Source organism: Salvia splendens, chromosome 4, assembly GCF_004379255.2.
Source record: "Salvia splendens isolate huo1 chromosome 4, SspV2, whole genome shotgun sequence".
Lineage (NCBI taxonomy): Eukaryota > Viridiplantae > Streptophyta > Magnoliopsida > Lamiales > Lamiaceae > Salvia > Salvia splendens.
In genome coordinates, this window is record NC_056035.1 from 19646793 (window position 1) to 19657738 (window position 10946).

General features: G+C 37.1%; 3 protein-coding genes across 4 annotated transcripts; 1 reads left to right on the forward strand and 2 right to left on the reverse strand.

The window, feature by feature from the left end:
* Positions 1–954: 954 nt before the first annotated feature.
* LOC121800797 (protein FAR1-RELATED SEQUENCE 9-like) lies at positions 955–3461 on the reverse strand. The gene is made up of 7 exons (XM_042200299.1): positions 3404–3461; positions 3100–3269; positions 2729–2991; positions 2279–2405; positions 1889–2160; positions 1386–1837; positions 955–1292 (listed from the first exon to the last, which is right to left on the reverse strand). Exons 1-7 carry the CDS (start codon positions 3459–3461, stop codon positions 955–957), a joined length of 1680 nt encoding a protein of 559 aa, XP_042056233.1.
* Positions 3462–6775: 3314 nt separating this feature from the next.
* LOC121801600 (vacuolar protein-sorting-associated protein 37 homolog 1-like) lies at positions 6776–9599 on the forward strand. 2 transcript variants are annotated; one of them, XM_042201124.1, is made up of 7 exons: positions 6776–6903; positions 7436–7660; positions 7881–7968; positions 8684–8723; positions 8796–8842; positions 8916–9036; positions 9304–9599. In XM_042201124.1, exons 1-7 carry the CDS (start codon positions 6815–6817, stop codon positions 9465–9467), a joined length of 774 nt encoding a protein of 257 aa, XP_042057058.1. In that variant the 5' UTR covers positions 6776–6814; the 3' UTR covers positions 9468–9599. The 2 variants fall into 2 exon arrangements, with proteins under 2 accessions (XP_042057058.1, XP_042057059.1); XM_042201125.1 differs by lacking the exon at positions 6776–6903 and adding an exon at positions 6920–7078.
* Positions 9600–9700: 101 nt separating this feature from the next.
* On the reverse strand, positions 9701–10386 carry LOC121801601 (pistil-specific extensin-like protein). Its single transcript, XM_042201126.1, has 2 exons — positions 10186–10386; positions 9701–10050 (listed from the first exon to the last, which is right to left on the reverse strand). Exons 1-2 carry the CDS (start codon positions 10355–10357, stop codon positions 9704–9706), a joined length of 519 nt encoding a protein of 172 aa, XP_042057060.1. The 5' UTR covers positions 10358–10386; the 3' UTR covers positions 9701–9703.
* Between the last annotated feature and the right edge of the window lie 560 nt (positions 10387–10946).

Genomic DNA, 10946 nt, shown 5'->3' on the forward strand with positions numbered 1-10946 from the left:
GAGACTTACTTGGGAAACCCTGCCAATTTAATGACAATGGGTCTTCAAGGAGTTAGTGTGAGGCTTCTGCAGATTCTGAGGGGGAGATATTGCAAGGACATGCTCCTTGCACCGTTCAACGATTGCAGAGAACGTTTCTCGTCTTACATTAGTCCTTACATTAACGTGACTCCCAACTTCTGGACAGATTATACGAGGTAAGTTAATGGAATGTTGAACATGGCGCCCCACAACGAGCAGTCCAATAAGCCGGCAAGGAAGAAAAGCAAGATAACTTGAGTAGATTTGGAATTCACTAGTTGTTGTTTAAATGATAATGGTAGTTGTTTGGATATTGGTATTCACCTTTAGATGTTAATGTTGGCTTGTGGGGGTCTTTTTTGTTTAGTGAAGCATCAACATTAAGAATGTCTTTCAGTTAATGAAACATGTTATTGATGTCCTCTCTGGTTTATATTGGTATTGCATTATTTTTTGTCCAGTTTCTCCGTTACTTTTTCAACAGGTTTCACCATAAATTGAAGACATGGAATATTAAAAGAGGTTTGGGTTCAAGTCAGCCTCATCGTATTACTGCAAATATGAAGCCAATTTAAATAGGGGTGTTGACATTTGGAATGAATGGTGTCAGTATGAAAAATGCGTGCATCTCGCACTATTAAAACAAAGAAGGGTGCCAATGTGATACTTAAAAGACCGAATACTGCAAACTGAAACCAAACTACATACGTAGACATGTACTGACTTTCAATTCTGAAAAAATGGGTTACATAAAAATGCACTACTGTTATAAAAAAAATGCAGATTATTCATAAAAACTAAGTAACAAATGAACAGCAAATCCACTAAACCATGTAACAAATGAACAACAAAACCAAGCTGCATATTGGACTTTCCTTTCTCCCTGCCACAATTCCTTGCATCGTGATGACCCATTTCTCGACACTTTGCACATCACCTCTTAGGTTTGTTCTGTAGTATGATAGCCTTCTCTACTGATGATTGAATTCTTCTTCCAGAAGTGCTGCAAGATCCCTTTGTACTCACTACATTAGGAGGGTGCACGCTAACAACGTTTGGTCGAGTTAACCCATACAGGTTCTCAATCATCTGTGCTTTACCTATGGAAGACACGGAAGGTACTGTATCACCGAAGAGTTTATGACTTAATTTTTCCATTCCGTCGAATAATGCAAAAATGTCGTCGCCATTGCTCTGTGCTCGTTGAAATAAATAAAAGTATAACGAATGTAGTTTGGTTGCTGCAACACGTTTATCATCGACTTGGGAATCTGCGTAAACCCAACATCAGTAGTACAGCAATATGATGACATTACATATGAACGAAGCATTTGTAAAAAAAATGAATGACGTTGAATACGAACCTGCAGATGTCGATGCCTCCTCGCTCGGATCATTGTGTACTGATTTCAACAAAGGCGTCTTCAACCACCTTGTACCAATATATGTTCCTGGTATTTCTTTCACGTCATGGTTTTTGAACAACCAAAAAATGTGGGAACATAATATTCCACGCCGCAGAAACAACATGCAATCGCAGTGGTACGATTCGGTGCCAACTTCATGACGAACGACACCTTTGTTTCGATGGTTGTCCATTATTGTGTAAATCTCAGTATTGTACTCCATCTCAAAGTGAGACATTCTGCAACGACGATGAGCCTCGACGATCTCTTCTTGAACTTGCTGAAAGATGCGATCTGTACACATAGCCGCTGAGTGTTTCTCAAAGAAAAGCTCTGTTGACAGGATGGGGACTTTTGAAGCATAAGAGAAATCGAGCCTTTCAGTTATGCTACGTTGAGCATCCAATGCACTATTGTAGTGCATCACAAAGTCAGCGATATTAAAATGCGGTTTTGTTTACCTTTTGAAAAAGCTGTTCTCGGACTCAGAGAATGATGGTGTCTTCAACAACGACCCCATTGGGAAATCCCTAAAATATGCTGGAATCCAGTACTCTCGTTGTGTGAACATGGTAGTGAACCAAAATTTATTTTGTAAACCATATTGGTCCACAATGGTCAGCCAAGTTTCTTCAAATTCCTCTGGCTCCAACAATTCAGACCGTATACAAGAGTCCAAATCCTTCTTCAACTCTTCGTTAGCAAGTATTCTTTTGGGAACCTTTTCAGGAAGCTTCATCATTATGTGCCAATGCACCAACGATGTCTTGTACTAGTTAGAATCCGTTCTATAGCAAGTTTCATCCCCCAATCCTGGTCGCTAATTATCAACTTAGGCGCGAAACCCATACAATTGACAACTCACTGAGCAACCAAGAAAATGTGTCAGCTCCCTCATTTGACACGAATCCGGCACCAAACGTAATAGGGCATCCGTGGTTGTCTTTTCCAGTGAATGGCCCAAACACCATGCAATACCTATTCAACAAGCATACCAAGCAACGGACATTAGCAAACTGTCAACAAGAACTCAACACAACACCTTAATTGTGAGCCTAATAAAAAGATTAAAGAAAACTTCAGACACGTGTGATTACATGTTTGTTGAGTAGGTAGTATCGAAGGATACAATGTCACCGAACATCTAGTAGTTCTTTCGCGACACAGCGTCACACCAAAAAAGGCTAATCAACTTTCCATCACTACCTTGCTGGAATTTGTAATGGAAACCATCACAGGTGTTCTTCTTCTCCTCCATTTGATTTAAAATCATTTGGACGCCAGCGCCTTTTATTTCTTACAATATGTCGCGCTTGCCATTCCGTATGTCAGTAACGGTGCAACCCACCGCATCGTAGCCACCCAAGAACTCCTTCAATAAATTGAAAGTCATTGTAGGTCCAATGTTGGCCTTTGAGCAGTCCTGCATGAATTTATAATGGATATCCCCAAGGATGCGGTTGGATTTCATGTATTGGACGTGCTTTTTATCGACCATCTCGTGATTGTGTTGGTCTACCAAGTTGCTGACAACATAGCAAGGACTGCCAGGATCGGTTGAATACTTCAAAATAAGTTTGGCATTGCAATGACACCTGCTAGAACGACGCCTGCGTTTGGTAGAACTCCCCTCTTCGTCGACATCCCACTTTTCACCTTACCGGCTGCATACAATAGTCTGCCAGGTTTTGACACCATTTGAGTATTTGTGTCCGAATCTACGAGTATCAAAACGGCATTCGTTGGCGTATGCTTCATAAAAGGAAATTCCTTCGTCTAATGTTTCAAACACCTGACTAATGTAAGGTTTCATGTAGGGTCTGCAATCTGGGTTAACTGCATCTATAGACAAAACAAATACGTGTCAACATGACAACAGAAAAGAAATGAATATAACAAACAAATAAGGTGTTGTCATCGGCTAATTGTAAATTATAACAAATGTGCTGTCATGTTATCAAATAGCAAGCGCAAACATGGAATAATCGAGATCAGTATGTCCCCTATTTCCTTTTCATTCATTTCATCTACCATTTATCCAATAAAATGAAACTTAATTGTACATTTACACATCGATCTTTGCCACAGAAATGAATACCCCATTGATGAAAAAGATGTTTAAGAAGAAGGCAAAATAGGAGTGTGGAGTTGTGTTAAGACCCTACGACTGTTATCACAACCAAAAAAATTGCACCAAATCAGAAAATCAGAGCAATGTCAACAACACACATCAACAAGATTTTAGCCAACATCAACATCAAAATGTCAGTTAAGTACTCGGTATCTATGCACAATGTCAACAGCATCGATAGGTGAATCCAATTGCTAACTGTGGATTATTTACCAAGAGTGATTAGGATTAAAGTTTGTAGTTTGTATTATATATAGAGGTTTGTATTTGATCAATACCATGTCAACACTAATTCCAATGCTAACCGTATGGACTCATTTCATGTATTGAAGTTTCTATTTGCAGAAACTAATCTCTACAATGGAGCAAGATTATGATCACCGAGTCATAAGGTATCATGTTTCATGAATTGAAATACATTCCTAAGGTACATAGCCTGTACACAAATGCATATCATCACAACACGCAAGATGAACGAACAAAATATAACAGATAAATCAAGTGTTGTCATATTATGTAAAGAGCATCGACATAAGCATCAAAAAGAAGAGCATATTCAACCAATTCTTCACCAAAAAAACGTAACCGAATTTATCCTAGCAACAACGACAAATTCGATTTATAGCCTACTACTCAACCTCATTCATCAACTAACGCAGAAACATCAAACATAATCGTCATTGGTTTCAACATTATGATACACCTATAGTTCAAATTAGCATGAAAAATACCTTGAGCTTCGTCAAACATCTCCATTTCAACACAAACGTGGACGTTGAGCTTACGCCGGACAAATATACTCCGTAGAAGAACGCGCAAGAAGATTTGTGAGATCAAGTTCCACGGGAGAATTTTTATGGCTGAATGAGAGAGAGATGCTTCGGGCTGAGTTAAATCTCTTTACAAAAATGAAAATAATGGTAGTTTGGTAGATTGGAGATAAATTAGGGACTCATCTTTGACCATTCACGTCAATAAGCAGTTACATAATTTAGTTGTCAATGTTATGGAAGGTTTGGAGTGAAATGAGGGATGAAGTAACCGATGCATGAAACGAATTTCATATACACCCCCAGTGACAGAATTTGTATTAGGCGTTGACATCAACATATGAATCCCTTAGCTAACTTTTGATTACTTACAAGGAGTGTGTATGATTAAAGTTTGTAGTTTGTATTATAGATAGGGGTTTGTATTTGATCACACCTCTATATATATATATATATATTATATGTATGCAATTGTGAACATGTTATGAGCTAGTGTAGTTGGTCTGAATGTCGGCCTCATGTTCGTGTGGTTATTTCAATCGTGATGTACAAGAATGTTACATATTTGGCTGAGAAGAAAATGTGATATTTATTTCGCTAGTAAAAAAGAATAGCAAAAGAATCAATTTGGGCCTATAATTTATTTTATCCTAGCATAATTTCCCTTTTTAATTTTTACACTGGGAGAAGCCCAACTCTCCTAATTGGTGGAGAACGCCATATATGTTTGCTCACATTGTGCTCCCCAAAATCTGGGATCATTTGTGTCTTGAAAATAGTCCTCCGTCCTGATAAATATAAAATGTTTGTGGCACCAGATTTTATTTAATGTTGTTTTATCAATTAATAAAGAAAGAATAAAGTAAAAGAAATGAAAAAGTAGAGATAATATTGTTTCTATTTTAGGAAACGTTTAATTTTTAATGTAAGAAAGAGAATAGGATTTAAATCAAACAACTCATATACATGTTCTACCTCTCAAAGCAGTTTCTTCTGTCTGAGAAAATGAGTAGAGAAAGAAACGTGAGTTAGAACAGGGGGTGTATGATTTAACAAAGACAAATTCTGCAATCGTAGAAGGTAAATCTCATCCCTTCCTGGAGCAGTGTAGAAATCACGTCAAGAACTGGTTTTTAGTCCTTTTAAAATCTCCTAAAAATTACTCCCTCCGTTTTTTTTAAATAGAAACATTTGAGATGACACGGGTTTTAATGGACAATTTTGTAAAGTAAGAGAGAGGGAGAAAAAAATTGATAAAGTAAGTTAGGGAATGAGAAAAATTGATAAAGTAAGAGAGATAGAGAGAAAAAAGTAGCAAAGTAAGAGAGATGGTGGATTATGGGGTCCACTTTATTAGTGGTATAAGTGATAAATAAATTGATGTTAAGGTTAAAGATTTCCTAAAATAGAAAGTTTGAAAGTTGTTATTTTTAAGGAACAGACTAAAATGGAAAGAATTGTTATTTTTAAAATATGGAGAGAGTATATTTTATTAAAAATTAAAAAATACATAATTAAAATCGAAAAATTACAATTTATTGTAAGAAATAGAATACATAATCTAAAATCGAAGCACTAATAGTCGTAGCTCACTTTATCTTCCCCCGCACTTGTACCGCTGAATAGTTACTACAGAAAAATGCTACTCGAGATCGGCTAATAGTTGTCAAATTTCACCCATCTGTGCTGGATCTTCCTAAAGTTGATCATGGCCGAGGGAATCACGAGAAGACTCTCAACATCGTAATTACTGGCGGAATGTTACTACTTACTAGTCCACCATGGTGTGTGAGATTGTTTGCGGTCAAGGTGTCTCAGTTCAATTGAAAGAGAGAGATGTATGAGTATGACACTACGAGTTGTATCTATTCTCATTGAATTTACAAAAAAAATGTTATTTAAATCACAACTTTTGATTCACTTTTGGTCACTTTGGTAACTTGTAAATGTAGCTAATTAAATCATAACATTTTCACAATGGTCTCATACAATTAAATTTGACGAAATTTGTCATTTAAATTATAATTTTTGGTTAAATTCTGGATATATTTAGCATTTTCCATTATTATGATGATCGATTTTAGTTGATTATGATGCAATTGACGGTAATCTTCCCTTGAATTTAATTGTGGCAAATAATTATAATTAAAGATTAATCAAAATTATACCACCTTTGTCGTAATAAAAATGAAACAATTGTCATACTCCTACCATTTGCATGAATGACTTATTCTTTAAGCGTTATATAATTTTATTTTATGTATTAAAGGACGAGAATAATGTAAGAGAAAAGAAATAAAATAGATATAAAATTATTTTTATTTTTGGTAATAAGTTATTTTAATTGGGAAAAATTAAACAAGGAGGTAAATAACATAATCTCTACTTAGGACTGCATATAGTAAATTTTTGTGTAGCAAATATTTCATATGTAATGTGACGCATAAATAAATTATGTGCTGATGAGAAATCTATAGATATTGGGCATGAAACATCTGATTCTCTTTCTTGTTTGGTATTTTGATCAAACCACCGACGACTTAGACTTCTTCAAAGTCATGTTCAAGAATTTCTGGTAATCAGTCCTTTTCCAATCTCCCTCTTTTTTTTTTCCTAAAATGAATTCGGTGACCTACCAATGAGTGAAGCTTGCTAGATGCCATGATTGTTGGATAATTCTTATATTTATCTGCCTCTATCGGTGAAAACAACGGTTTCAAGGCCAATCGTTCAGCAAATTTTAGTCTCTGGTATCATTGAATTTTCAATTTCCTAACACGTAATTAGGATTATTTCCTTTTATTTTTTCGTAATATTGCTTGTATTCCTTTTTGTAATGTGAAGTTTGTCCAATTGCAGCATCAGTTGTAATGAATATTTTTCAAATTAACTTACAATGTTAATTTTGTTTGACAAGTATTGATGATGTGTTTATTCATCCTCCATTTCTGTAATGTGTTAAGCAATAATATAGTGGATGGAGTAATCAAAGCACACTGCTGTCTCTGCTTGCTTGATCCAATGATCCCTATCTATTTGTTGATTTATGTGGGCTGCAACTAGATATTGAGATATAACTTTGATATGTCGATTCCGTCTTTCTACAGGGGCTCTCAGGAGCCGCAACCTCAGGGCCGTCCCCAGGAAATGTCCACAGACTCATGGAATCCACCTTCCGTCATTAGTTCATCCAGCTCCTCGCGCCCTACAACGCCTGGATCCAGTACATCTGGCAGCTTTGGCGTGTCAAGACCGAATGACCGACCAAATTCTTTATCAAGCGTCTCACCTGCAGAGGCTGCGGGCCTCATTGCTATGTTAAAAGATAAGAGGTGACCACTACTTATGACCTTATCCGTTACGACGCTACTTTGAAGGAGCATCCTATTTTTGATCGAAGATATTATGTTCCTTTTCGAATTTGTCAAGTGTATGAGCTACTTGCAAAGAATGCATACAAATGTAACTCTAATATACAAATGTTAATGAATGCTTTAAATTTATAGCCCGGGACAGTTTCTCATTGTTATCTTTGTTGCCTAACAATGTCAGTGTTGATGAGCTGAGAAAGCTTCTATCAGACAAGGATGCGTATCAGAATCTGTTGCATTCGCTGGAACCTGTCAAAACACAAAATAGGGTGAGTTGCAGTTTTTTTTTTCTAATGCCAAATTCTATATGTTTTCTATGCTGCTCAAATTTTCATTTCATTAGCAAGAGTATAGAACGTTTAAATTATATAGGCGATCAAAAACTGTATGCTTGGTAGTATCTCAAACAGTTGAAGCATCACATCTCGTGCTTAGAATGTTACTCAGTGTGTTTGTTGCAAGCAATCACCTTGAAAAATATAATTCTGTTTGCTATTTTGCATTTAATCATGTGATATGTTGTGTATTTTTTTCTTCTAAAATCTCTTCAACAGGTAGTTAGTTTAGAGCCTAATCTATTTCTGTTTCTGATTTCCTTGAGTTTTAGTCTTGCTTTCTGTAATCTGTCAAATTGGACTTGTCTCTTAGGCTTTGTTATTTAGTATAGATTATTAGTATGAGTTTTGTACTTCGCAATTCGATGACAATATGTAGCTTTTCAATATCGAAAAAATTGTATAACTGTTCATGAAATTTCTTAATTTATAGTTCATCTAATGCTCATCCAGTTGAACTTGATTGATTGGCTGTTGTGAGATGCCTCTGCACAATTCTTGATTTTCTGATTTTATGTCTTTCCAGTTTTGTGTGACGGTGTTTTTGCAAGTTCCAATTCTCGCTTCCATGTATTTCATGTTATTTCTGTTAAGATTCATGTACAATATCATCCTTATTGACAATCTCCATCTTGTATTTACTCATCAGGTCAGAGATGAACTCAGGAATGAAACACTGCAGCTAGCAAGTAAGTTTTCCGTTCTTCACAATTTTGATTACCATTTTATACACTAAATAAAATTAATTTTCACGAGTCCAGGAGAGAATCTGGAAAAGGAACCACGTATAATGGAGCTAAGGAATCAGGTAAACTTTATCATCGTACGTTGTGTTCACCATCAAAGGGAACAGTATTTACCTATCCGGTTTGTGAATTTAGTGCAGAATAATCCGAACTACAGAACTGGCTGCTGCTCAAGAAAAATTTCATGAACTTGAAAGAAAAAAGGATGAAAATCTCAAGTACTATTCTCCCTCATCACTCATCCATCGGCTCCAAGGTACTCTACACAACTGAGTTTCATCTGCCTTTCTTTTTCGCTTTATGCCTATGACATTGATATTTCATTCACTGGTTATCATCGTCAACATTTTGCTTCACATCACGCATGCCTCTCAGGCGACTCGGGTCTTTACTAAGTGTCTCACTAGGGGATAGTGATCCTAGTTGGCTTTATAAATCAGAGCAGTCGATTTTGTTTGATTCTTATCTTTGAAATATTTTGTATTAGTGCATTAAACAGAGTGGTTATTGTAACTATCCTCAGATGCGATGAGTAAGACAGAAGAGGAGTCCGAGGCCATGCACCAGCAGCTCCTTAATAGAGAAATCGATCTTTCATCCTTCGTACAGAAATACAAGAAAATGCGGCATACTCATCATAAACGCGCTCTTACCCACCTCGCCACCAAGACTTGTGCAACCGGCTGAGCAAACGCTGTCGTTTAGGAAGCTGTGTACAATTGTTCTATTATTGTAGTAATACAATTGCTGTTTTCCATATGAATTTCAAATGGTGCAAACAGACTTGTCAATAGTTGAAAGAATTTGGAATTTGATCAATTGTATCTGCAAAGTCCTTAATAGTCTGTAAAATTGGATATTGAACTTGGTACATAATCATAATAAGATGATTTGAAAATAAAAAAAAAACATGAATAAATACATTAGTAGTTGTTCTGTTCGGAATCGTCTTGATCATTTGTGTCGGGCTCATCGCACATGGGAGTGGTGTAGTAGAACGAGCCGAGCGCGTACTTAAGAATGTCCCTATACATGACGTTGGGGCGGTGGAGCTTGACCCCGGTCTTGCCCCCGGCGAAGTTGGTTGCCACGTTGCAGATGGGGTCCGGCGACGACACAAGCCTCACGTAGCAGTTTTGCGGGTTCAACTTCTTGCCGTTTACGTATCTGTTACAAGCGACGTCGAAGTTTCCGGCTTCATCGGTCAAGTCGCTGGCGTATTGCACCACCCTGCTCCTCTCGTCCAAGCACGTCACCGACACTTTGGACCCTACAATCAACACACATACATTTTATTTTCGATTTTGTTTTGTGAGTTAATGAAGAGAGTAGAAAAAATAGAGATGATTTTGTTTCCCATTTAAGAAACGTTTTATTTTTAATGGACAAAGGGAGTATGTATTACCTTGGATGGGGTTGGCGCCATTGACCCATTCATTCCACCCCTCGCCGCACTCCTGGCAGAGCACACTTCCGGTGACGTGGAAGATGTCGCACTCCGGGGTCGCGGTGGCGGTGGCGGAGCTGGCCAGGAGTAGGAGTGCTGCAGCGGCTGTGAAGAGAATGTGTGCTCCCATTTTTTTTAATGTTTTTGCTTATCCTTGTGTTGTTGGAAATTATGAATGAATGAATTGGAGTGCATTGTGTTGTGCATATATATAGATAATAGAGTGAGTAGAAGAATCGTTGTGGTATATCTTGTGGGAGGGCACTAACTGTGACGTGCTTCCCATCAAGTTTTTTTCTTACCTCTAATTTATAATCATATGCACTTCATTAATTAATACTCCCTCCGTCCCGCACTACTCGCACGTATTTCCTTTTTGGGCGTCCCAAGTTACTTGCACTCTTTCCATTTTTAGTAAAAATTTTCACCTACAGCCGTCATTTTTGACTTTCCTATACACTCATTCCTTAATCTCCGTGCCGAAAAGGAAATGAGCGAGTAGCTCGGGACGGAGGGAGTACTATTAATTCATAAACCCTCCTTAATCATATGAATGGAATAGTCAAACCTTTGTATTTATACCAAAAAATTCCTTGTGTTCTCAATTAATGAAGAAAATATTGCCGAATCAAAAGTGACTTTAGTTAATAGCCAAATGAATGAACCGCTGGGAGCTCGTATGAGAGTTGGTTTGACCACTTTAACGATGGCGGAGTATT